Here is a 27,952-nt window from a genome sequence, read left to right on the forward strand (position 1 = left end):
TTCTAAGTCTTAAATTTCACTTTAACCCTTCACGATTTATGCATATCCTTACTTCAGAATATCACTGGGACGAGGAGGTCTGTACTATATTGCTCTCAACACTGCAGACATATACTATATATTAGGAAACCTACAAAATCTGTACTGAGACAAAAATAGAAAACACTTACTTCACAGATCTGTACATTGGGGAAACAAAACCACCACATCACAAACACATGGCACAACACAGGAGAACAACAACAACTATCAGGACAAGATTCAGCAGTCCATCTGCATTTGAAAGACCACTCTTGAAGACAGCAAAGTCCACATTTTGGACAGAGAGGACTGCTGGTTTGAAAGAGGGATCAAAGAGGACATTATGTCAAAAATGAACAGCTCTCTCTCAAGAGGGGAAGGGCTACGATATCATCTATCTCCAGTCTACAACACAGTTCTTTCAGCAGTTCCAAGAAGGCTCCACACCCATTTGCACCACTCAGGTGACCCTGAGGACACAGACAAACCTCCAAGTGGCCTCAACGATTCTCTAAAAGGATGCAAATGACCAGCCGTCTGCAAGGAATATAAATCATCTTAACAAGAAGTTGCTTTTGTGTTTCTTTACGGGACTAAGGAACTGCTTCTCTTTAAACTAAGAAAGACATAAAACCATCTTCTCCTAGCAAAGGTATTTAATATATTACATACTTAAACAAACATGTTATAAAAAAATACCATTTATTATCGATACGAGAACATGAGCCAACAAGTTCAAAAACACTTCAAAGAATGAGAAAATCATGGATCAAGATATCACATTTGTTCTTCAACTTTTCCATATAAAGGTAGTCTCAATGACCGCAACTAAAGACCAGGGAAAAGCAATCCATCATGATGTGACTTCACCCCCATTTTATGACCCGTTTACACCACAGTTGTGGAAGCCAGACATCACAGGATTGTGATCTGTTACTTTCCTTGCGGGCTTCCACATGGATGTTATTGGAAGCCAACTGTGATTGTGTGACTGCAAGACACTGCAACCGTTGTGTGTGAGCCAGTTGCCAAGCACCCAAATCACAGTCATGTGGTCGGGGGGGGGAATAATGTGACGGTTGTAACTTGGAGGATGGGTTGGACACCACTTTATTCAGTACTGCTGAACTGTACAAATGGCCATTCAGTCGAGAATACCTGTATACGGCAGCATTTTCAACCTTCAGCGAAATGACCAGTAGAGAGTTATAAATTCACATAAAGAGGGTCATCACATTTCAAAATCTGATAAAAGACACACATACATGGCTTCAATTTTTAACTCTGCTCGCTTAGTGGAGACAGGTGCAAACAGTTACAGACTACAGCATGGGTATTTTCAGCTTGCCTTCGGCAGAATTCAAAATGGCTGCTCACGTCAAGTTCCTCATAAACCCCCAACATGCAAGGACAGATAAGGAGTTATCTTCTATTTCCCGTTTTGCAGCCCTGACTGCAAATTCCATTATTGTAGGATTCTGGTGAAATCAGAACCTACCTTTAGATTCCTGAGAGAGACGATAGTACCAGTGAATAACTACATGCTACATCTATGTTGTGAAACTGAATGTGGAGATCTAGGACAGTAATTTGAATTAATTCCCCCTTCCCCCCCCCAAAAAAAGGGACGATGGGAAATCCGTTGTGAAATTCACGGCTCACGATATGAACCAGCGAACTGCCTTGGGTTTAGAATTTCTGTTTTAATTGGATGCGGCAAGCTTAAAAGTGCAAATAATTGAATTAGCAATCCAATTCATCTACTTGCAGTCTCAAAAGCTGTGCCTAGCAGCTTGGCAGCTATTTCATCTACTTTTTAAAAAAGCAAACTGCAATCCAGCACTGGTTCTGATGCAGAATTGTTAAGAGGAAAAATATACCGTTGAGCATATACATCAGCGATCATGCTATATTTACAATAGTGGATGTACCAGTGGGTATGCAGAGTTTTCCCTGATGCTTGAATTCAGTCATTCAAAGCTGCATCTGAAATAAGTAACCTCCCCCCTTTTTTTTGCAAGTTAATAAAAATATTCCAGTTGTTCTGGTACCATATTCCTAAATTCAGATTCTAAGAGCATCACATTCCTTGCAAGTGCTATTAAGTGGCCCAAACAAACATCATTTTGTTCTTGTTATAGATCCAGGCACAGGAGCAGTTTCAGGAAATCTGTAGGAAATCCATTAATTCCATCTTTGCGGCTTGGAGGATTTTTCAAGTCACGGAAACATGAAGGGCTTTAACTGAGAGGCAATATATTCTTTTTTAAGAGTTTGTTTTTTTAAAGGGGAAGAAGCTACTATGAAGCCATCTTGACTTAATGGCCTACACAAACCTACTTTCCCTTGAAATGGGGAAAAAATTCAAGTACCAATTTAACCAGCCGCAGGATAACCTTTTAATACAATCCAACTAGCTATGGTTTTCACATTTTCTGCTACTAAAGCTACTGTGGATAGAAAATTTAATTTGGGTATTGAAAAGTGATACAGGTTATTGAAATTAAGAGTTCAAGGTGGTTCAAATTGGACTTCTTCATGTACTTCAGCGGTGTCTGAGGAGATTAACTGAGAAATCTCTAAGTAAATAGTTTTGAGGCATCTCGGATTCTTCAGTGAAGACATCTTGAGGTCACAGGTTGAATGATATCACAGCTGGCCACAGTCGGTAATGACTATCTTCTTTGAAGTCTTTCCGCTCTTGGACCCAAAGCTTTCAATTTTTTTCACAATGTCCATGCCTTCTTTGACGTGGCCAAACACAACATGCTTTCCATCCAGCCTGCAATGTAAACAAAAACAAAAACAAAACCAGACAAATCACAGAATATCAGTATAACAGAGTTTGGAGGGACCTTCAACGTCTTTTAGTCCAAACCCCTGCTCAAGCAGGAGATCCTGGCCCAGGGGGTCTGCAACCTTAAACACTCAGAGAGCCATTTGGACCCATTTTCCACAGAAAAGAAAACACCGGGAGCCACAAAACCCTTCCCGTGCCTGACTATTTCTTGAGCGGCCACAAAACTAGCATATGTCGTTGAATTAAACATTCTGTTTTCTTCTGAAACTTTTCTTTTCTTGGATTTATTCATGGCCTACTGGGGGTTGAGAAGCTCAATAAATTGAGTGCTGGTGGGCGTCGCACATCGGTGGTTGTGACATATATTTTGAGTGACAGGGAGTCGCAGCAGAGGGGTGAGTCACATGTAGCTCCAGAGCCGCAGGTTGCTGATCCCTACCATTTCAAATTGGTCATCCAATCTCTTCTTAAAAACCTCCAGTGATGGAGAACCACAACTTCTGAAGGCAAGCCATTTCTCTGGTCCTCACTGTTAGGAAGTTTCTCCTTAATTCTAGGTTGCTTCACCCCTTGATTAGTTTCCACCCATTGTTTCTTGTCTTGCCTTCTGGTGCTTTAGAAAATAGGTGGATCCCCTCTTCCTTGTGGCAGCCTCTTAGATATTGGACCACTGCTATCGTGTCACCCCTAATTCTTTTTTCCCCCACTAGAATAAATATATCCAATTCTTGCAATCATTCTTCATATGTTTTAGTTAATGTTGATGTATAAAGTACTGTTGTGAAGCTACTTCTGTGACAGCCTATTAAAAACGGACGTTTTAAGAAACTTTTGCAACTTCCCTTCCTGTTTTTATTTTAAAACTGCTATTCTCCACGGGATAAAAAGCTGAACTAACATGGGTTAGGAAAGTTCTGGCAGCATTCCAGAATTAGCAAGACTTAATTTGAAACCATCCAGCAAACAATGAGTGAGATAACATGGTTTGGAACAACGTTGCACATGAAGGCCTCTTCAAAGTAGGAAGGTAGTTATTGATTGGAAACAAAATAAAAAAAAGTATAATTCTAGCAAAGCCACATTGATAATTTACAGCACAACAGATCCACATAGGCTATCCTTAAGAAAGTTTTAAATTCAATGTGAGGCAGGCAAATGCATGTCATTGTTGGGGATACAGGCTGAGAAATCCTCAGAAAAATGCTGTGTCGGTCGTAAATATGAGTCAGCTGCCAAGGGTCTGAATTTTAATCACATGACCATGGGGATGCTGTAATGGTCGTAAGTGTGAAAAATGGCCATAAGTCACTTTTTTCAGCGTAAACTACTTCGGGCACTAAATGAACTGTTGTTAAGTCGAGGACTACCTGTAGTTAAGGGTGAGAAGGCAAGAGACCCCCTCTTTTGGTTTGTTTTCACTTCAGAATAACTTTTTACCAACTTGGTCTGCCCCAGATGCGCCAGGCTAAAACTCTCACTGTGGCTACTGTTTGCAGACAAGCAGAAAGGTTGAAATTAAAAATATTAAAAAATTAAAATTAAGATCGGCCCTGGAAAAATTAGACAAACGCTGAACTTTGGTAGGAAGGCTGAGAGGCAGGATTGTCAGAAAAAAATGCTTTTGCAACAGAAAGTTGAAATGTTGACACAGCTCAAAGATTGGTCAGCAGGGCAATCCCTTCTCCCAAAAGTCTAAAGATCATTGATCAGCAGGATGGTCTTTGACTAAACTCTAGCTGAGTAAACAAAATCAAAGATAACTTGATGGACAGTAGGCTTCTACTGAACACCTGGAGTACCATATTTTTCAGAGTATAGGATGCTCCGGAGTATAAAACGCACCTTAGTTTTTGGGGATGCCTACCAGCAGTAGGTATTCATCTGGCTAGCGTCCTGTCAGTGTGTGAGAGAGTTGAGGGCTGATTGGAAACTGAAACAGTATTTGTTGTGTGAGCAACAAGGAAAGAGACAGCAAGGAGCTTGGGCGTGGCGTAGGTCAACTGTCCTAAAGCTGCATGCTGTGTTGATCTCTGAAACTATAACTGAAACTCCTCTCCTCTGCTTGTGTTTTGCTTGTGTTGGAAAACCTGCTTTTCGTATTGTATTATTATATTATATATAAAGAGAAGTTATTGAATCCTGCTGAATCAATTACTTGTGTGTACTTTCTGGATGTGATTGCTGCTGCAAACTCTGAGTCCTTGCAGCAAATAGCAAACAGCCAGGTCAGTTCCTCACATTATTGCAGCCTGATTCAGTATGAGCAGCTGACTGGCGGGTGGATTGGCCTCCCGGAATACCCCCAATCAGTTGTTCCAGGCTGCAGGGATTGCCACAGACCATCGCCTCCTCCGTGCCTCACATTTTTGGCTACATTCAGTGTATAAGACACACCCCAATTTTCACCCTCTTTTGTGGGGGGGGGGGAGTGCATCTTATACTCCGAAAAATATGGTAATTAAAAAAGAAATCAAAAGGCTCAGATTTTCTTCACACACACTTCCCCAAACCTGTAGCTCTTCTTTATGACAACCCTCAAATATTGGAAGACCTCTATCATGTCACACATAACCCCCCCCCCCCCCCCGGTCCTTCTTTTCATTAAACTAGACACACCCAATTCCTGCAACTGTTCTTCACTAATGTTTTCGTCTCCAGGCCTTTAATCATTTTAGTTGCTCTTTTCTGCACTTTTTTCCCCAAAGTCTCAACATCTTTTTTGTAATGTGGTGACCAACACTGGATGTGGTGTGGTCTCATTAAGGTTTTATGTAGGGTCCAATGGAAAGAAATTTTATGCATGAAAAAGTTAACACTCAAATATTGGAAGACCGCTATCATGATACCCACAGTTGTTCTTTTTGTTGTGGCTTGCCAGCGACCAGTTGGCAGCAGATTCAGACAGTGAGGAGGTTGGGGAGGAACATGGGCCAGTCCTGTAGTCTGGGTAAGGCTCTGATGAGCGCTCTGCTTCGGAGGCAGAGATGGGGCTAGGGCTGTATGACAGTTATCAGTTGCTTTCAGAGTCAGACATCAGTGAGGCAGACAAACAGCTGGAGCCTGTTCCCAGTGTGCGCATGTGCAGAGTTGCCAGACAAAGGAACAGCTAAAGAACAAGGGTCGACTTGGGAGTAAGGCCACAGGTGGACAATGAATGGCCCCTGCCAGAGGGAATAAAAGAGGAGCGAAAGGGGAGTGGAGTTTGCAGGAGACAAATAGTTGGCCTAATTGGTTTGTGACTCTCCGAGACTCCTTGCCAAGTTTTGAAGATATCAGCCTGGCAGCTCTCAAAGATAAGGTCTGTGACTGTAAATTCTCCCTTGAAAGACTTTGTTGGAAGGTGAATGAGAGGAATTCACTGTTTGTTTAATAAAAAGAATTTTAGTTGGGACCAGGATTCTGCTTCGTGCTTTTCAGGGAAGCCTAGGTCAGAACACTTTTCATTAAACTAGGCACAACCAATTCCTACAACCATTCTTCATATATTATAGCTCCTAGGCCTCTAATCGTCTTTGTTGCTCTTAACAGAATACAGAGTTGGAAGGGACCTTGTAAGTCATCTAGTCCAACCCACAGGTTCAGGAGACCCCACACCATTTCTGACAGATGGCAGTCCAGTCTCTTCTCGAATGCTTCCAGTGATGAAGCTCTCACAATGTCTGAAGTCAAGCTGATCCATTGATTGAAGGCAAGCTTGTTCCCATTTTCTCTGAACTCGTTCCAAAATCTCAACATATTTGTTGGTATTGGGCTGACCAAAACTGGATGCCATAGTCTAAGCATTAATCAATCGAACTGAGTACATTAAGAACACCCCGAGTCATGTTTTATGCATCTCTTAATGCTTACCAATCTGTTTTGGCCGTGCAAATGAAGAACTGAGATCCATTCGTGTTGGGGCCGGCATTGGCCATTGACAGGATACCTGCAAAGAAAACAAGAGGGCGATTTAACTTTGCTAAACAAAAGCAGAGAACAGCCAATCATGGAGAGAGGTTTTCGCGTGAAGTCTCTTCTTTACTTTGGGGGTCTTGTATTCAAGCTTAAAGGAAAAGGTAAAGATTCCCCTCGTGCATATGTGCTAGTTGTTCCCGACTCTAGGGGGCAGTGCTCATCTCCGTTTCAAAGCCAAAGAGCCAGCTCTGTCCAAAGACATCTCAGTGGTCATGTGGCCAGCATGACTAAACACCGAAGGCGCATGGAACGCTGTTACCTTCCCACCAAATGTGGTCCCTATTTTTCTACTTGCATTTCTTATGTGCTTTCGAACTGCTAGGTTGGCAGAAGCTGGGACAAGTAACAGGACCTCACCCCATTATGCGGCACAAGGTATTCGAACCACTGAACTGCCGATCTTTCAATCAACAAGCTCAGCGACTACCACTGAGCCACTGCGGTATTCAAATTTAGGGAAAGATATTCCCCAAGAAGTCACAATGCAGTCCATTGTTGGAGCCAAAACTCACAAACATTTGCTGGGAAGAATCAGATAGTAGTGTTTGTTAGAGAATCTTCATAAGAAGGACCAATTAAATTTCTCCTTTGTGCCGGAATCCGGTACCGCTTCCTTCTTTCTCTCATTTTCTTTAAATGTTAGAATAATTTATCTATTTGCCTTTAGAAATACGAAACATGAACTCCCAAATTCTGATTGGCAAAAACCACCCACCCACAAGACTTGTCAACATGCCACCTTTGAGAAGTTATGAACTCCATCTTCCATCAGTCAACATCCAAAATGTTTGGTAAAGACCCAATTTCATCTAAGCATTTTAGATATTGATAGTGTGATTGGCATAAGTCTAGAATCATACAAAAAATCATATATCTGGTAGAATAAAATGAATACACAATGCTGTATTTCTTTCCTAATACATGAGAACAGATATGTGTCAAGTCACGAAATCTTCCTGACCTGCTCTCGAGTTACCATAGGCAGGGGGATAGGGAACCCTCGCAGCTGCAGTGAGCGAATCGCACTTCAGTCAAAACAAAAGCACATTCTAGCCATCTCTATGTCAAGGCCATCTCCACGGATACCCACAGTGGCCAGAGAGAGGGACTCTACAACCCACAAAATTGCTTTGTTGGGGAATGTGACTGATGACACACTTCGGGGGGAGGGGGAAACAGGTCAGAGCCGGGACATGAATTAAGTGAGGTCAGAGTTGCCTTCACTTGGAACGTGATGACATGACGCTCCTAATAAATAACTGGATTTCTTTTGAAGTCTGGCGTGAGGCTCATGATTTAATTAGGGCATCGGTCAGAATCCTGACAACTGGTGATCGCCAAGTTTAGGGTTCAAGGGAGGTTGAATTCAGTTTGCTTGTGGCTATGTAGGGATTCTGGGCCGATCCCGCTTTTGACTCCTTCCCCAGATTCTGCCACACTCCTCCTTTTACATCTCAGAAGTGGCTCCCTAAACAATGAAATAAATTCTGAGACTTCAGTTCTATAACAAACACATGCCGACATCCAGAAGCATAGATGGGAAAACTTGCTTACCGGGTCCAACATGTTTAAGAATGAAATTTTCATCCGGAAAGCGACTGCCATATATAGATTTTCCTCCCGTACCATTGTGATTCGTAAAGTCACCAGCCTGGGAGGGAAAAAAAAACAAGTTTCTGTCTAATTACATACATGTATTAAAGAAACGCAATCCTAGAAGACTGAAATATTCGGCAATCGGATGTCCTTTATCTTTATAACAAAAGTTTTGCTAAATGAGAAGATTCACTGTACAGCTACAGTAGGTAACCAATTTACCGTATTTTTCAGAGTATAAGACATACCTTTTTCCCCAAAAAAAGAGGATGAAAATCTGGGTGCATCTTATACTCCGAATGTAGCCCCGCCCAGCCTCTCAAACGGAGGTTTCTGAGACTGAAAAAAGCCTCTGAAAGAAGCGTCAGAAAAAAAGCCTCAGAAACGAAGCTTCAGAAAAAAAGCCTCCAAACAGAGCTTCAGCAAAAAAACTCTGTTTTGGAGGCTTTCAGAGGCAGAAAAAAAAGCAAGGCACAGAGCTCACAACCAACGAACTTGTTGCTAAAATTCACCTCTAGGAACAGCTGATTGGGAATATTCCGGGAGGCCAATCCACCTGCCAATCAGCTTTTTTCTTATTTTGTTCCCCAAAAACTAAGGTGCATTTTATACTCCGGTGCGTCTTATACTCCATAAAATATGGTAGTTAATGCTATTTATCCCACTTTAAAATAAAAATCAGGTACTAACCTGATATTTTAAAATACTACACAGATTGTCTTTGATTTACAACAGTTCATTTAGTGACCGATCAATGTTACAACGGCACTGAAAAAAGTGATTTGTGGCTGTTTTTCAACTTATGACCGTTGCAGCATTCCTGCGGTCACGTGATCAAAATTCAGATGCTTAGCAACTGGTTCATATTTATGACGGTCACAGTGTCCCGGGGACACATGATCCCCTTTTGTGGCCTTCTGACATTGGAGAAGCCAGATTCGCATATCAACTGTGCTACTAACTTAACAATGGTGGTGAATCGCTTAACGACGGTGATGGGAAAGGTCGTAAAATGGGACAAAACTCCACTTATCAAAAGTCTTACTTAACAACAGAAAGTTTAGGCTCAATTGTGGTCGTAAGTCGAGGATCACCCATATGCATTTAAAACTTAAATCAGGAAGATGGAATCATTTGCAAAGTATGAGGAAAGCCAGCTCTTCATCCTTTGCCTGAATATAGGCAGAGCTACGAAATTCTTAGGAATAAGTAATAACAGAAAACAGAATCAAAAATAGAATCTGCTCATTTTTGTGCGGTTGCTAGCTGAATTCAGAGGGAGAAACCTGCTTCTCTCTTGTTTAAAGTCAGACAGACTCACAAAAGCACTTGGTACTCTTAAAGGTAAAGGTTCCCCTCGCACATATGTGCTAGTCATTCCTGACTCTAGGGGGCAGTGCTCATCTTCGTTTCAAAGCTGAAGAGCCAGCGCTGTCCAAAGACGTCTCCGTGGTCATGTGGCCAACTTGACTAAATACCGAAGGTGCATGGAACTCTGTTACCTTCCCACCATAAGTGGTCCCTATTTTTCCTACTTGCATTTTTTACGTACTTTCAAACTGCTAGGTTGGCAGAAGCTGGGACAAGTAACGGGAACTAACCCCGTTACGCAGCACTAGGGATGCGAACCGTTGAACTGCCGACCTTTTGATCGACAAGCTCAGCATCTTAGCCACTGAGCCACCACGTCCTTGTCGGTAAGCGCCAACAAAAGATTAAGGCTCCAGTGGAACTGGGAGCAACTCGGGAGCTCCTCTTCCCTTGAACCAATCTACCCCAAGGATGGCTGTTGAAAGAAGAAATCTTTCTGACAGTTAGAAATTTCCTGACAGCTAGAACAATTAACCAGTGGAACAACTTGCCTCCAGAAGTTGTGAATTCTCCAACACTGGAAGAATTTAAGAAGAGATTAGACAGCCATTTGTCTGAAGTGATGTAGGGTTTCCTGCTTGAGTAGGGGGTTGGACCTCCAAGGTCCCTTTCAACTATTCTGTTCTGTTCTGTTCTGTTCTGTTCTGTTCTGTTCTGTTCTGTTCTGTTCTGTTCTGTTCTGTTCTGTTCTCTCCTCTCCTCTCCTCTCCTCTCCATTCCTATTCCACTTCCTATACATTTAACAATTTCCTTTTTTAAAAAAAATATACTGAAATGTACAATTTATTGACTTTTAGAAGGGCTCCTCAACTCAGTGAGAATTTTTGGAGTGGTTCAAGGTTATCACACTGAAATAGTGCTAGAAGGATGTTTAACTCATTTGACCTTCTTTTCCCCAATTTGGGAACTTCCTCCAGAAGGATGTGTAAACAAATATCCCTAATTCATAGCAATTGGTCCATTGGCTCCGTGAATGATTTATGGGAGTCGACAACAAATTTTGGGAAGTTGGAATTGCATAGGAATTGGCTTCAAAGTCCCGGAAATCAACTTAACGCATTATGTGCAAAATCTGTATGCCTCATTCCCAAAACTTAACATGCCTGGGAGCACACCTATCATTTAGTGAGGCTGACAGATCAAAGTACCTTTAATTGTTTTAAATAGCTCTGCCACCCAGACACAATTGTGTAAATTGTGGAATGATAAGACATTATTACAGCTCTTTATAATAAACACTTAAATGCAACTTACTTTTAAGTGGCAATACTTCAGATGACAATGCTATTTAGAAAACCTGACAACAGAATTCAAATATATCCAGAATGCGGGATGTATCATACATTTCTACTGGATCACTGATGATATTTACAGGTGAGGTCATTTATGAATTATCTAAGCTCTTATCCTCATGTTAAAGTATTTAGCCAATGGGATGGGGATGAGGATGAGGATGGGGATGGGGATGGGGATGGGGATGGGGATGAGAATGGAATGGAATGGAATGGAATGGAATGGAATGGAATGGAATAGAATAGAATAGAATAGAATAGAATAGAATAGAATAGAATAGAATAGAATAGAATAGAATAGAATAGAATAGAGTTGGAAGGGAACTTGGAGGTCTTCTAGTCCAACCCCCTGCTTAGGCAGGAAACCCTACACCACTTCAGACAAATAGTTATCCAATCTCTTCTTTAAAATCTTCCAGTATTTTTAAGGTCTACAAAGCTGATTACATTTGTATGCAGGTAGTCCTCAATTTACAATTATTCATTTAGTGATTGTTTGGTACTGAAAAAAGTGACTTATGGCATCTCCCACACAGTCATGTGATCAAAATTCGGACGCTTGGAAACTGGCTTGCACTTAGATGGTTGCAGCATCCCAGGGTCCCCTTTTGCGACCTTCTGACAAGCAAAGTTGGTGGGGAAGCCAGATTCACTTAACAGTCGTATCATTAATTTAACAGCTGCAGTGGTTCACTTAACAACCGTGGGAAGAAAGGTCGTAAAACTGACAAAACTCACTTAACCGGTTTTTTCCTGTGAAAACATTTTGCTTCTCATCCAAGACACTTCAGAACTGAAGAAGCTTCTTGGATGAGAAGCGAAATGTTTTCAAGGGGAAAAAAAAACCAAGAAAATCCAGTTGCTTTTTAGAAAAGCATCATCCATTATCTGGATGATGGAGAATATCTCCATTAGATATTTATTTGTGGTTAGTGACAAGAGAAGAAGATATGTGATGACCTGGGGCGTGGCATGAATGCAACACAGCCAGAGAACCAGTATGAATCCCTTTATTGGCACCAACTTTGCTCCCAACGTCCCGTTTATTCTCCCGCCTGGAGAAAAGCTCTCCCACAAACCTGCAGCAGCTTCTGGCTGCAGATACTCGAGTCCAAATGCTGTAAGCAGAATGACTGCAATCAATCACTCCAGCAGGGCAAGATAATGAGCCCCAGAAGCAAAGAATCACGGAAATAATTCCAGCAAGACAAGATAAGCACACAGAAGCACAGCACTAATTCAAACAGTCAGGAGAAATGCCAGGAATGCAGGCCACAACTCTCAACACTAGATGAATTCAGTGTTTGTTCCCAACAAACTCCCCTCCCAACTTCCTCTCCTTTAAACTCCATCCCCAGGTGTGCCTTGTGAAGGGAATCGGGGCCCTCTCCTTCCTCGTAAGCCACGCAACCCACATTGCTCTCTTCTGCATTCTTCCCTGCACACCGTAGGATGAGGCGGGGGTGGGCCTTGGTCTTCATCTGAACCTCTCTCCCTTGTTCTACCTCTCCCCTGCTCTGCCCAGCCTGACTTTGCCCTTCCCCAGTTTCCTCCACAGCCAACAGAGCTACTCGCCCAATCTCTGTCAGCTGTTCGTTTTCCATCTCAGATTCAGACTCCCGATGGGGGCATGGCAGGACACAGAGAGATCTTTTCTTCCACATCCAGTTTCCAAGCTTGGTGACTGAAAATGATCTTCCTTCCTATTTCAAGCTGTTAAGGTGCCTTTCACCCCATTATCCTGTTTCCCCCAAAATAAGACACCCCCTGATAATAAGCCCAATCGGGCTTTTGAGCATATGGCAATAAGGCCAAGCGCTTATTTCAGGGTTCTAAAAAATATAAGACAGGGTCTTATTTTCGGGGAAACACGGTACATAAAGTCACTTGTCTGATTCACAATTAACTTTGCAAAATGGACATTTGGGGGTTTTATTACCTGGCACATGAACGAAGGTATCACTCGATGGAAGGTGGATCCTTTGTACCCAAAGCCCTTTTCTCCAGTGCATAAAACTCTGAAATTTTCTAAGGGGGGTGGGGGTGGGGAGAGAAGAAAAAAAAAGCAACCTTTATTACTAAGGAAAGAAACCTCAGTGATGTGATAATGCATGTAATACACGGCAAGGGCTGCAGAAGTCCCGAAAAACAAAATATAAGCGGTCCTTGTTAACGATTGCTTTGTTTAGTGACCGTTACAACAGGGATTTGAAAAGTTCACTTGGTGACCAATCCTCACATTTTACAACCTTTGCAAGTCTGTAAAGCAAAGGAGAACTGGAGTGAGATCATAAAAACAGTGACGATTTCTCTTAGCAAACGCTTACCGATTGATGTCACTAAACTCTGAAAATTGAGGTGAAAATCTTCCAATCTTCTGAAAATCTTCTGAATCTTCTTCCGATCTTCTGAAAATCTACCGATTGAGGTCACTATACTCTGAAAAATACAGTAAATCATGGTTTTTAAAGAGCATGCTCTTTAAAAACCATGATTTACTGTCTTTTTCGGAGTATAAGATGCTGCGGACTATAAGACGCACCTACCTTTTTTGGTGAGGAAAACAAGAAATCTGCCTCTGCCTCCCAGCAATTTTGCTTCCTCGCAGCAAACAGCAAATAGTTTTTTACTTTACTTTCATTTTCGTTTTCACAGCATAGCTTGATTAGCACAAGAAAAAAATATCTGCTCCCAGAATGTACCTCCTTGCAGCAAGCAGCAGAGGCCCACGCAGCAATAGGCAATGGCAATCCCTGCAACCTGAAACACTTGAGAGTCGGGAGGCCGATCCAAGGGACAATCAACTTGTGCCAATTAGGCTGTGCTGAAGCTGAAATGGGCTGTTTCTTCTTGCTGCTTGCTGCAAGGAGGTAAATTGCTGAGAGGCAGAGGCCAAAGGGTAGGGGCCAGTGGATGGGTGGGGCTACATTTGGTGTATAAGACACACCCAAATTTTCACCCCCTTTTAGGGGGGGGAAAGGTGTGTCTTATACTCCGAAAAAATACAGTAAATCGAGTTGATTTAAATCAAGCCTTTTTACTTTTTACTTTTAAATCAACTTGATTTAAATGAAATCCACCCTGCATGGACCTCTATAGAGCCACAGATATGGTGCTAACAGTCTTTTGCACTCTTCTGTCTGCTATTCTGAGTTGTTAAGAACTACGTATCTGAAATGCGTGGGCCATAGAACGCTTTTTAACATGCAGGACACAGCAACTGCCTCTATCAAAAGATGCTCAGAACTTGGTTTGTGCAGGCAAGGCCAGCCAGACCATTTGCATGATCTGATGGACTGTTTTCTGAGACATTAGGCCTGGAAATGCTCTCATCTGGATGGCAGGCAAGCGACAACCTAAAACAATCAGGGCTGTTAAATGTAGGACAATGTTTTTGCCTTCTCTGTAACGGCAAGGAAACCCACTGCTTCCTCTGCCACTTCCTGGTTTCTCTGCCTCCGCCCTCCTTCGTTTTTTTTTACTTTGGGGACTTTTTAATATTACCACAGGTGGTCTAGGGTTGACAGCCGAAGTCACTGTGGGCTAAGACAAAGCCTTCAGAACTAGTTTTACAACTCAGGTGGATGTACTGCTCCAACATGAGCATCAAGAAGCAAAAGTCCTGGGAAGAGTATCAGCTATGAATGAATGAATGAATGAATGAATGAATGAATGAATGAATGAATGAATGAATTTGAAATGAAATGAAATCTATCTATCTATCTATCTATCTATCTATCTATCTATCTATCTATCACCGTGATGGCAAACCTATGGCACGCAGCACCCTCTCTGATGGCATGTGAGCCGTCAGCCCAGTTCAGCTCCGCTCCGCATGCGTGTGCACTTCCCGCCGGCCAGCTGGTCTTCGGGTCTCTGCGTGGGGGGCGGGGGGCGTGTGGGGGGCTGCACGCACATGCATGGGGGGGCGCATGCATGGGATGTGCATGCATGCACGGGAACGGGGCGGGCACATGCAGGAGGCACACATGCATGCATGGGAGCAGGGTGCATGCACGGGGGCCACATGAGCATTGCATTTTGGGGATTCGGGTATGCACATGCGTATTTGCACACATGTGCGCTTTTGGCACTGAATCTGGAAAAGGTTAGCCATCACTGGGCTATCATCTATTTCTATCCTATCTATCTATCTATCTATCTATTTATCTATCTATCTATCTATCTATCATCTATCTATCTATCTATCTATCTATATATCTATCTATCTATCTATCATCTATCTATCATCTATCTGTCTATCTATCTATCTATCATCTATCTATCTATCATCTATCTATCTATCTATCTATCTATCTATCTATCTATCTATCTGCCATCTATCAATCTACTATCAATCTACTATCCTCTATCATCCATTATCTATCTATCTAATCATTTATCTATCCATCTATCAGCTATCAGCTATCTTGCTCTTTTCCCCTCCCTTTTAAGACATCTTTTTAATCTCCGGATCCATAAATCATCAATATGGTCTTTTCTTTTCTTTTCTGCAAAAAATCCCTATCAAGCTTCCAGTCTTTGACAGTTAGGTACCAGATCAATAAACAATTACCTATGATTATTAAAAACATCCTTACAGTTTTAACTAGAGAAGCGGAATCAGAGCGTCCTAACCCAAGGAGAAAAACCGCATGAAGAATATGCTGCAAGTAAGGGAGATGAATTCTGTTTGTGAAGACACTATTGATTCATTATTTAAAAGCATTTCAATTCCCCTTCATTTTCTTGCTGGGATGCTCTCCGAGCAAATCTTAAAAACATCATTTTAAGGGGTTTCTTACCTGCTGTTTTTGGCACGACGTCAGCTTTTAGCTGTCAGAAGAAGAAGAGCATAAAAACACACATTAATCTCATGAAATATACACCCATATTTCAGGAATAAATTACACAGAGTCGTAACACGTTTAATAGGAGATTGCAGAATGAATCCAAGTCTTTAGCACACTCTGAAATTAAAAGTCGAATCTAACTGTCCCCGACTTTTAAGTGAAACTATTTTAAACCATCGGTTTCAAGAATATGCTTTATATGAAAGTCCTATGCTGATTAAAAATATAGAATCTGAAATATAAAACAGGGTAATTCTATTTTATCCAAAATATTTATCCGAAATATTTATCCGAAATATTTTATCCAAAATATAAAGCACAGCAATTCAGTAATTATTTCGGCTGTACTTGCTACATGGACAGAAAAGAAGAAAAATTGGTCAAATCATCATTTTATATACCAATAATACATACAGGATCATAGTCTATCTTATTGGGGTTTTTTTCGTTTAGATTTGCACTAGCACATCATTTCTTCCAGCTGCTCCATGTACACATTACATTTGTAGTTTTCAGGGAGTCCTTGACTTATAACCATCCATTTAGTGACCGTTCAAAGTTACAACGGCACTGGAAAAAACTTACAACCATTGTTGTAAGTCTGGTGGCATAAAATATCTTATGCCACCAGACTCCAAATTTTGGGCTTAGACAACTTCAGTCTGACCTAAGCATAGTACATAAAATTATCCCTCACAATGTCCTTCCTGTTAATGACTACTTCGGCTTCAACCACAACAATACACGAGCAAATAATAGATACAAACTCAAGGTAAACCATTCCAAACTCAACTGCAGAAAATATGACTTCAGTAACAGTGGTTAATGCCTGGAATGCACTACCTGACTCTGTAGTTTCTTCCCCAAACCCCCAAAACTTTAACCTTAAACTGTCTACTGTTGACCTCATCCCATTCCTAAGAGGTCTGTAAGGGGCGTGCATAAGTGCATCAGCGTGCCTACCGTCCCTGTCCTAATATTCCTTTTTACTTACTCTTTTCATGTATTCAAATTATGTTTATACTTTTATCTGTTATCTTATATATTCTTGACAAATAAACTTATGATTATGATGATTGTTAACATCCCCTATGATAACTTGGTCCCCGGTATGTATTTAAGACGGTGGCAAGATTTGCTTAACGACTGTGGGGAAAAGGTCGTAAAATCAGGAGTGACTCACTTAATAACCACCTTGGAGATCTGCAATGGAAATTCGGACTCAGTTGTGGTCTTAACTGGAGAACTACCTGTATACCTAAAGATTCAGGATGTATTACCGCTGAAGCCCTAACACGATGCATTGTGTGATGCCACATATCACATACTAACCTATATTTATAGGAAAACGGTTGGAAGCAAACATGAAATGCATAGTACACACCCAACAATTTTGGGAAATGTGCCATCCAGAAGACAACATCAGGCTGAAGACAACTGCCCCAAAGCTTTGATTTCCAAGCATCAAAGGCAGAAAAAGATTCTGCAGGCATGGTAACATTCTTATTCGTAAAAATAATTGCTCATTTGTCTTAGTTAAAATAACCTCTCTAAAGCAAACCTCTACAAATATTGTAGACTTCTACAGGTCGTCCTTGATTTACAACAGTCCACTTAGTGACCATTCGAAGTGAAAATGGCACTGAAATAGTGACTTATGACCATTTTTCACACTTATGATCATGACAGCATCCCCATGGTCACGTGATTTACATTAGAATGCTTGACAATGGACTCACAGTTATGACGGTTGCAGTGTCCCGGGGTCATGTGATCCCCTTTTGCGACCTTCTGACCAGCAAAGTCCATGGGAAAGCCAGATTCGCTTAACAACTGTGTTATTCACTTAACAATTGCAGTGATTCACTTAACAAATGTGGCAAAACTCGCTTAACAATTGCAGTGATTCACTTAACAAATGTTGCAAAACTCACTTAACAAATTTCTCACTTAGCAACATAAACTTTGGGCTCAATTGTGGTCATAAGTCAAGGACTACCTGTATTTTGTAGTATACAAAATTTTGCAGGGCTGAAGTAAAGAGTTTGCAGTGCACCTAACAAGAATAAAAGTATCTCCAATAGAAATTTGAAGGAAGCACAGAAGTAGGAAACTGAATTCCTTGCACACATAAGCCCTACTCTGTCACAAATTAAGCCATCACTACAGAACACAAGAAGGTTGTCCAAATTTTTTCAAAGTGTAGAGTAGGGATGACCAACTTTGGCAACTTTTAAGACATGTCGATTTCAATTCCCAGAATTCCCCAGCCAGCATTCCATTCAGGAATTCTGGGAGTTGAAGTCCACAAGTCTTAAAAGTTTCCAGGGTTGGACACCTCTGGCCTAGAGCAACATTTCTCAATCTTGGTCACCTAAAAAAAAAAAAAAAAAAGATGCTTTTATTCCAAAATACACCTAATCATCTGGAATCATAACTCAACACCTAAAAGCTACACATGTTTTTCTCCCTTGGTGCAGGAAATAGAAACAGCTTCTACATTTCTTAATGAAGAACCTTGTAAAAATTCCTCCTTTTATACACAGCACTTAATCTCTTGCACAATCTAATACCTTGAGGTGTGTTAAAAATAAGTCACAAAGTGATGTCTCGAATTTCAACTAAAGCAGCAGAAATGCCCCAGATCAGACAAACTAAATTATTGCTGAAGGGGCAAAGAAATTTCACAGCTCAACATTTTACAGCTTTCATTTTCCTGTTTGTCTAAAGCCAGAGTTTGTCTAAATTCTTCCTTGCCTTCGCTTCCCAATAATTTTGAGAATTTCTGTCAGCTTGTTATACGGGGCCTCAGTTATTGTATTGTGATTATTTGAATTTCCTTCTTCATTTTGTTTACAGGAAGTTTCATTTTCTTGTTTTTTGGTGAATTTGTTGTAACCCGTCCAAAATTATGTGTGTGAGTTGGACAGGAATATAAATATTCTAAACCAGTTTAACATCCTTGCTCAGCTTAATACCATGTGACAATTTCTAGATGGTTAGCCATTTGAATGTGTCACTGGGTCAGTTTATGACATAAGCCACACCGCACATGTCTCATGGGTGTGATACTGCAAGTATTTACATGTGAATGCATTACATCATAATGATTCAGGGAAAGAAAATTCTGGAAATTGCCTTACACATGGCGTGTGGCAAACATTCGGATTCATCTCATGCCACTGAACGTGAGTGGGGTGGATGGGTGGGGAAATTCCAAAAATATTTTCAAATATCTAAGAATAATCCTGACATATCATGTGGGAGTGTGCATGCAGGTAACTAAATAAGATATTTAAATTCTTCGCTCCCAGACAAGAAGCTATTTGACAGTCTACAGCAGGGGTGTCGAACTCGATTTCATTGAGGGCCGGATCAGCATTGTGATTGTCCTCCAGGGCTGGGGGTAGAGGGGCGTGGCCAGGGTGGTTGCGGCTGACTGGGCTTGGCCCGGGGGTGTGGCCAGCTTTACATCAATCATGTGGGTGGTGCCTGTGGGGGCGGGGCAGGCAGGGTTGGTGAGGGAATCGAGGGGTCTCCAGTGAATGGAACAGTGGGCGGAAGGCTCGTCCCACAGGATGGTGTGGGCTGGGCCAAAGTGATGCGGGCCAGCTCCTTACAGTTTCCAGGACAACCATGCGGGCAGATCCGACCACGTCATGGGCCGGATCTGGCCCACGGGCCTTGAGTTTGACACCCCGGGTCTACAGGATGAATGGGATCAGGAATTGAGGATACTTTAAAAAAAATCAGATTTCAAAATTTTTGAAAATTTCAGGTGGGCTTTTTAAAGCTTCCTTTAAATCAGTTAAAAAAGAAATGCATTTAGTTTGAAGAACTAATTTTATTTTGCTGGGTATGGCCAACCCAACCATCTTAAAGGTAAAGGTAAAGGTTTCCCTCACACATATGTGCTAGTCGTTCTCAACTCTAGGGGGTGGTGCTGATCTCCGTTTCAAAGCCGAAGAGCCAGCGTTGTCCGAAGACGTCTCCGTGGTCATGTGGCCGGCATGACTAAATGCCAAAGACGCATGGAACGCTGTCACCTTCCCACCAAAGGTGGTCCCTATTTTTCTACTTGCATTTTTTATGTTCTTTTGAACTGCTAGGTTGGCAGAAGCTGGGACAAGTAACGGGAGCTCACCCCGTTATGCGGCACTAGGGATTTGAACCGCTGAACTGCCGACCTTTTGATTGACAAGCTCGGTGTCTTAGCCACTGAGCCACCGCATCCCTAAAACCAACCATCTTACAGGCCTGTTAATCAATCTCTCTTTGAAAGCCCAGAGAGATACAAGTCAAGGTGGCCATAGCAAGGCGGTGTGAGAAATGACAAGATCAGCATCACGTCATTGGCTCACACGTTCTGTTTGTTTTGTACATGCATCCATCACATAAACACGCAAAAAGGGCAGAGGTAACATTGCAACCACACAACGTTGCAAATAAACGAAAGAGAATTTAGTCATGGGACAGATCTGGACAAGATGACAGATTATGACTAGAAAGGCAAGGGTGAAAGATAGAAATCACAATCCGTTCCTGAGGATCTCAAACATCTTTGAAGTTTGTTACCTTGGGGGGGGGTCCCCAAAGATCCTTTTTTAAAAAGGCAACTGGACTTCCTTGGTTTTCCTTGAAGACGTTTCGCTCCTCCCTCAAGAAGCTTCTTCAGTTCTGATTGAATGGGGGAGACGGACTGAGACGGAATTCTCCGCCATTCTGTCAGAACTGAAGAAGCTTCTTGGAGGAGAAGCAAAACATCTTCAAGGAAAACCAAGGAAGTCCAGTTGCCTTTTAAAAAAAGAACCTTTGGGACAACCATGATCTGGATAACCGAGAATCTCCTGAAATAACCAACCCCAAAGGCAAGGAATAGACAAGAACTGTTGGAAGAGGTCAATGGAATTCTGAGAGACCTCTGAAGTGTGCTTCAGTAGAGGGCTGAAAATTAATCTGGAAAAAATAATATCACTAAAGAAGTGCTTTATACACCACTTGCAGGTGATGTTGTTGTCTTCTCATAAGACCCAGAAGAGCTACAAAGACACATACAAGAGCCGCACAAAGCGGGAGAACCATTTGGCTTAAAAAATAAACCTAAAAAAGAGCCAGGTTACCTTTAATAAATTCACCAAAGAACGAAAGAAAAATTACATATGGAGAAGAACTAGACGTAGTAGACCACTACATATAGCTTGGCCAATGGCACTCAATTGAAGGTGATAGAAAAAAGGAAACTGAATGGCATGTTAGACTTAGAGAACTTAGACTTAGAATAACTTTATGTACGCTAATCAGCATACATTAAAGTGAAATTTCATTGCATGAAGTGCTCAAAGGTCTCCACTTCCATACACACTACATAAACATGGCAAAACAATAAATAAATAAATGTGCATATACCCACATATATTATATGACGTGGAGAAACAACACCTAAAAACTCGCCATTCCAGCAAAAATTGTCGGTTGTATCTTAGCTTAGTCCCACTACCTTGCTCAAACACATTAAAACCTTCCCTACCATGAGGCCTTGAAGGGACGCGGTGGTTCAGTGGCTAAGATGCTGAGCTTGTCAATTGAAAGGTCAGCAGTTCAGTGGTTCGAATCCCTAGCGCCGTGTAACGGAGTGAGCTCCTGTTATTTGTCCCAGCTTCTGCCAACCTAGCAGTTCGAAAGCATGTAAAAATGCAAGTAGAAAAATAGGGACCACCTTTGGTGGGAAGGTAACAGCGTTCTGTGCACCTTTGGCGTTTAGTCATGCCGACCACATTACCATGGAGACGTCTTCGAACAGCGCTGGCTCTTCGGCTTTGAAACGGAGATGAGCACCGCCCCCTAGATTCGGGAAGAACTAGCACATATGTATGAGGGGAACCTTTACCTTCAATTTACCATGAGGCCTTAAATCCCTCCCCAAAACTTTTCACCTGTGAGAGCTGATGCAGCCACAGCTGATCGAACTGCCATGTTAAAAAATGTGATTGGCAGGCATTTGGCAAGTTAAGCATAATTTTCAAGGACCCTATGCCTGAAGAGAAAAGCTTTCGATCAGTGTCTTGCTAACCCCACTCGAACATATGCCAGTGAAACATGGACACTAACCTCACAATCGACAGAAAAGCTACGAGGGCACAAAGAGCCACGGAAAGACACATGCTTGGTATCACAAGATAAGACAGAAAGACCTGCACGTGGATCAGAGAGCAAACAAAAGTATACGAGGCCATCAAGAGAGTCAAAGAATGGAAATGGAAATGGGCCGGTCACAGAGCAAGAAGAACTGAGGGCAGGTGGACTAAGGCAGTCATAGAATGGATCCCATTTGATCAAAAGCATCCACGAAAGAGACTTAAAACGAGACGGATGGCATCAGCAAGTATAGTGGGCCCAATTGGCCAAAGGAAGCTCAGGGCCATATGGATTGGGAAAATCCTGCAGTGGATAGACAATGGCTAAAACGATGAAGATGATGATGATATTTTCAGTGTGGCACAAGCAGCCTGAAGTGAGCCTTGATTTATTTTGTAGCTGGTTCAACTGGAACAAAAGCATCAATGTGACAAACCTCCCTGCATTTTCCTTCTGCAAATCAACATTTCAGGGACAGATCAGATCGAAATTTTTATTCTGGAATGTTGGCCTTTCCCCGCCACCTAACTATTTACATTTCATGGATTAATGCAAGAGGAGGTACCAGCTGCACAGTTCTAAATTTCCTCGAAACAGGATGGGGGAATTAATAAATCAGGATTAAGTATCCACCCTTAATGTCCATGGCTAATTTTGGTTTTTTACATTTATTATACATTCTGTAGGGATGCGGTAGTTCAGTGGCTAAGTCGCTGAGCTTGTCGATCGAAAGGCCGGCAGTTTCAGCGGTTCGAATCCCTAGTGCCGTGTAACGGGGTGAGCTCCCGTTACTTGTCCCAGCTTCTGCCAACCTAGCAGTTCGAAAGCATGTAAAAAATGCAAGTAGAAAAATAGGGACCACCTTTGGTGGGAAGGTAACAGCGTTCTGTGCGCCTTTGGCGTTTAGTCATGCCGGCCACATGACCATTTTCAGACAGCGCTGGCTCTTCGCCTTTGAAACGGAGATGAGTACCGCCCCCGAGAGTCAGGAACGACTAGCACAAATGTGCGAGGGGAACCTTTACCTTTACCCCCTGAAAGCAACAGGACTGACTCCAACAAATGGTAGGGTGGAAGTCAGAGTGGTGATTAATAATAATAATAATAATAATAATAATAATAATAATAATAATAATAATAATGATAATAATAATGATAATAATAATTGTTAATTGTTATTGTTATTATAATTGTTATTGTTATTATTCTACAGTATACACAGCAAACGAGATGACCATGCTGGATTTCGTATCCCAAATCGTATTCCCTTTGTGTGTATTCTTTGCTGACCATATTTTTCACTTGCCCGTGCTTGATATTGTCCAGTTGCAGTATGCCCAGGTATTTGTAGGCTTTGTGTTTCTACGATTCTATGAATAGTAACAGTGATACCCATTGTCATCGGGGCACTTGGTACCATGTCCAAGAATTTTATAACATACACCAGCAAATTGCAGCTTCCTGCAATAACACCAGCGGAACTGCAAAAAAACTGCGCTACGCTGGCAGCAACCCGTATCAACCATTAGCACCAGTCAATGGTATTTGTGATGCATTTTTGAATGTTCAGTTGACTGAGTTTCATGTTTAATGAATAAAGTAAATAATAATAATAATAAAAACAGATCATCTTAAGCCAGAAATAAAATAAGAGTGGAGTAAATTCTCTCCACTATTGAGCCATTGACTTGTTTTTCTGGTCTGTTTTGGCCTCTGAAGTACCAGTGTTAACTTTTCACAGCATGGACATGTGTGAGGTGCCAGCCATTTGCTGAATGTCCGCCAGCTGTAGAAACACAGAAGGCCTCCTTGGTGCTGGTATTATGGGATGGAGAGAGGAGAACAGGGACCAAACAGCCTGACTGCCACCAACTGGTAAAACACATACAGAAGAGAGTAACTGACAGTGATCAAGCTACGTTAATCTTAATATTAAACTATTCTGCCGATGACAGCTTTACTTACAGAGAAGGGAAGCTCCAATCAGTTGCAGAGGGGAGGGGTAAGAAAAGCATTCCTTAAATAATTGTGTTTTCTTGTGCAAAGAAACTTCCCTGGAACTTCATAAACATGACACATAAGGCTTTTAGGTAGCATTATCTGGGAATTTGAGGTCCACCTATTTTACAGCTGAGGTTGGGAAACACTGTTTTACATCATCAAATGAGCATAGAGCAACTAGTGCTAGATTGGAAGACATGGAAAGACCTGGAGCATAGAATCACCAAAGAGTCAGACATGACTGAATGGATATCGATACCATCATTATCATCATCATCTTTTCTACTACCATCTTCTTCTGAGATTTTTTTAAACTGCTCTGTCCAGTCTACAGCTTCCTGATGTTGCCCTGTTCAGAGGGTAACCAGGCACACCCCTCACCTGGTGAAATTAAACCTTTCAACCTGCCTCCATGCTAGCACACTGACAGGAGGGGTTCCTTGGTGCTTTGTGGTAGATGTTTCGTTCCACGCTAGCACTGATGGCGTTACCTAATCGGGTAATGAAACGTCCACACGAAAACAAGCAAGCTCAGAGAGTACCCTCATGTCAACCCTGAGCTACAAATATTCTCCTTGTCGGTAAAGATAAAGGTTTCCCCCACACATGCGTGCTAGTCGTTCCCGACTCTAGAGGGCGATGCTCATCTCCATTTCTAAGCTGAAGAGTAAGTAAGTAACTAAGCAGTGTCTGAAGACATCTCTGTGGTCATGTGGCCGGCATGACTCAACACCGAAGGCTGCTACCTTCCCACCAAAGGTGATCCCTATTTTTCTACTTGCATTTTTTTATGTGCTTTCGAACTGCTAGGTTGGCAGAAGCTGGGACGAGTAACGGGAGCTCACCCCTTTACGTGGCGCTAGGGATTCGAACCGCTGAACTGCCGACCTTCTGATTGAGAAATTCAGTGTCTTAGCCACTGAGCCACTGCTTCCTTGTCAGTAAGCACCAACAAAATATCAAGGCTCCAGTGGAACTGGCAGCAACTCAGGAGCTTCTCTTCCCCTTAGCCCAATCTAACCCAAGGAGGGCTTTTGAAAGAAGAAATCCCAACTTATAAGTAGCCTACGATTAAGCGCAAACCCCATCAAAAGCAACACATATCGAGAGCAACCATCACCAGCAAACTATGCCCGGAGACAGCAAGAAAGCTCAGGAAAGCTTTTCTCTGCCGAGGTGGGAATACAGATAGTCCTCAACGTATGAGCACAATTCAGCCCAAAGGTTCTGTTGCTAAGCGAGACATTTGTTGAGTTTTGTCCTGTTTTATGACCTTTCTTGCCACAATTCTTAAGGGAATCTCTGGAGTTGTTAAAAAGTTAGTAACTCGGTTGTTAAGGCTTCCCCCATTGACTTGGCTTGCCAGGAGGTCGCAAAAGGCAGATCACGTGACCCGGAGGACACTGCAACCGTCATAAAGATGAGCCAGTGGCCAAGAGTCTGAATTCTGATCAGGTGGTCACATGGGATGCTGTAATGGTGTGAAAAACAATCCTAAATCACTTTTTTCAATGTCGTTGTAATGTCAAATGGTCACTAAATGAACTGTTGTAAGCCGAGGACTGCTGTAAATGAGGAGAGACCCTGCCAGTCACGTTGGGCAATCCTTAAAAGGTTAAACCCATATCACTATCGCTCCCCTGGCTGGCCTCCAAGGATGGGAGCTGGGAGAAGGTGAGTCCTGATGGGCACTGAGCTGGCCCTTCCCAATCAATCACTCAGAATAGAGACAGAAGGGACCTTGGAGGTCTTCTACTCCAACCCCCTGCCCAGGCAGGAAACTCTATACCACTTCAGACAAATGGTTATCCAACTTCTTCTTAAAAACTTCCAATGTTGGACCATTCACAACTTCTGGAGGCAAGAAGTTCCCCTGATTGATTGTTTTCACTGTTAGGAAGTTTCTCCTTAATTGTTGCTTCTCTCCTTGATTTGTTTCCATCCATTGTTTCTTGTTTTGCTTTTTGGTGCTTTGGACAATAGGTTGACCTCCTCTTCTTTGTGGCAGCCCCTCAAATATTGGAAGACTGCTATCATGTCTCCCCCAGTCCTTCTTTTCTCTAGACTAGCCAATGCTCAACTCCTGTAACCGTTCTTCATATGTTTTGGTCTCCAGGCCTTTGATCATCTTAGTTTCTCTTCTCTGCATTCTTTCCAGAGTCCCAACATCTTTTGTTTATATCATGGTGACCAAAATACTGGTCTCATGTGGCCCCTAGTCCTTTTCTCTAGACTAGCCAATACTCGACTCCTGCAACCCTTCTTCATATGGTTTTAGTCTCCGGGCCCTTAATCATCCTAGATACTCTTCTCTGTGCTTTTCTCAAAGCCTCAACCTCTGTTTTTGTAACATGGGGACCAGAGGTGGGTTTCAACAGGTTCTGACCAGTTCTAGAGAACCAATAGTGGAAATTTTGAGTAGTTCAGAGAACCGGTAGTAAAAATTCTGACTGGCCCCACCTCCATCTATTCTCTGCCTCCCAAGTCCCAGTCGATTGGGAGGAAATGGTGATTTTGCAGTAACCTTCCCCTGGAGTGGGGTGGGAATGGAGATTTTTACAGTATCCTTCCCCTGCCATGCCCACCAAGCCAAGCCACGCCCACCAAGCCATGCCACATCCACCAAGCAACACCCACAGAACCAGTAATAAAAAATTTTGAAACCCACCACTGGTGGGGACCAAACCTGGATGCAGGTTTGATTCCTTTATAAAGCCTTAAGTAAGTCTTAAAAGTCTTAAGTAAGCCTTAAGCTGCCAAAAAAGCCAACACAGGTCTAGGCTGCCTTAACAGAGGGATAGAATCAAGACCAGGTGAAGTGTTAATACCACTTTCTAAGGCCACACTTGGAATATTGCATTCAGGTTTGGTTGCCACCATATAAGACAGATGTTGAGACTCTAGAAAGAGTGCAGAGAAGAGCAACCAAGATGATTAGGGGACTGGAGGCTAAAACATATGAAGAACGGTTGCAGGAATTATGTCTAATTTAATGAAAAGGAGGACTAGGGGAGACATGATAGCAGAGTTCCAATATCTCAGGGGCTGCCACAAAGAAGAGGATACATATATATAAATGCATATAAATCAAATTTAAAAAAAGAAGAAGAAGAAGGAGAAGCTATTCTCCAAAGCACCTGAAGGCAGGATGAGAAACAACGGGTGGAAATTAATCAAGGAGAGAAGCAACTTAGAACTAAGGAGAAATTTCCTGACAGTTAGAACAATTAATCGGTGGAACAACTTGCCTCCAGAAGTTGTGAATGCTCCAACACTGGAAGTTTTGAAGAAGATGTTGGACAACCATTTGTCTGAGGTGGTGTAGGGTTTCCTGCCTAAGCAGGGGGTTGGACTAGAAGACCTCCAAGGTCCCTTCCAACTTTTGTGATTCTGTTGTTTTCTAAAGCCCTTACCAAGTGCTGATCCGGATTCCCCGCCTTCCCGTTTACGGGGCAGCGGAGCGCAGCCCAAGGGCACCTTGGCAGCTCCAAGCCCGGCTTACCTCCAGCACGACGCGTCCCAGCGGCTGGTTGTCGGCGCCCACTTCCAGGAAGACCAGCGGGTTCTGCGAGGCCCTTCGGCCGTCGTTGCTGCAAGCCCGGCAAGCGGTGCCAGGGCCGCGGGCGCCTTCGGAGACGGCAGCCGGGCTTCCCCGCAGCAGCTCGCGGCCGGCGGCGCCCAGGCGGCCCCGCGGAGAAGGCTGCGCCAAGAGGAGCGGCAGGCGGCTGGCCGAGCGCAGCGCCAGCATCTCGGGGGCGGCAGGAGGAGGAGGAGGAGGACTAGAAGGAGCCCAGAAGCGGCAGCGCCGAAGAAAACAGCTGGCCCCGCACGCGGACTGATGGCGACTGGCGAGGCTGGAACCCAGGAGCCTTTATAAGCTCTTCCTGCCTGTCTCCGCAGCGCCCCGCCAGGGAGGGAAGGGAGGCGAA

At 42.7% G+C, this 27,952-nt stretch overlaps 1 protein-coding gene across 1 annotated transcript; it reads right to left on the minus strand.

Moving 5' to 3' along the window:
- Nucleotides 1-659: 659 nt before the first annotated feature.
- Nucleotides 660-27,910, minus strand: PPIF (peptidylprolyl isomerase F). The gene is made up of 6 exons (XM_070945502.1): nt 27,526-27,910; nt 15,840-15,870; nt 12,974-13,062; nt 8,330-8,426; nt 6,671-6,746; nt 660-2,803 (listed from the first exon to the last, which is right to left on the minus strand). The coding sequence occupies exons 1-6, from the start codon at nt 27,769-27,771 to the stop codon at nt 2,671-2,673; spliced, it is 672 nt and encodes a 223-aa protein (XP_070801603.1). The 5' UTR covers nt 27,772-27,910; the 3' UTR covers nt 660-2,670.
- Nucleotides 27,911-27,952: the final 42 nt, after the last annotated feature.

This window comes from Pituophis catenifer, unplaced genomic scaffold, assembly GCF_029215685.1.
Source record: "Pituophis catenifer annectens isolate HBS135680 unplaced genomic scaffold, rPitCat1.0.hap2 SCAF_6, whole genome shotgun sequence".
In the NCBI taxonomy this organism is placed as follows: Eukaryota; Metazoa; Chordata; class Lepidosauria; order Squamata; family Colubridae; genus Pituophis; species Pituophis catenifer.

What these genes read in the sequence shown, in the direction of transcription:
- PPIF (XM_070945502.1), bottom strand. Translation starts at nt 27,771, where the DNA reads ATGCTGGCGCTGCGCTCGGCCAGCCGCCTGCCGCTCCTCTTGGCGCAG. An exon ending in TACCTTCGTTCATGTGCCAG is followed by an intron (nt 8,427 to 12,973) that starts GTAATAAAACCC and finishes TTTCCCTCCCAG; the next exon opens with GCTGGTGACTTTACGAATCA. An exon ending in TGCACGGCCAAAACAGATTG is followed by an intron (nt 2,804 to 6,670) that starts GTAAGCATTAAG and finishes TTTACATTGCAG; the next exon opens with GCTGGATGGAAAGCATGTTG.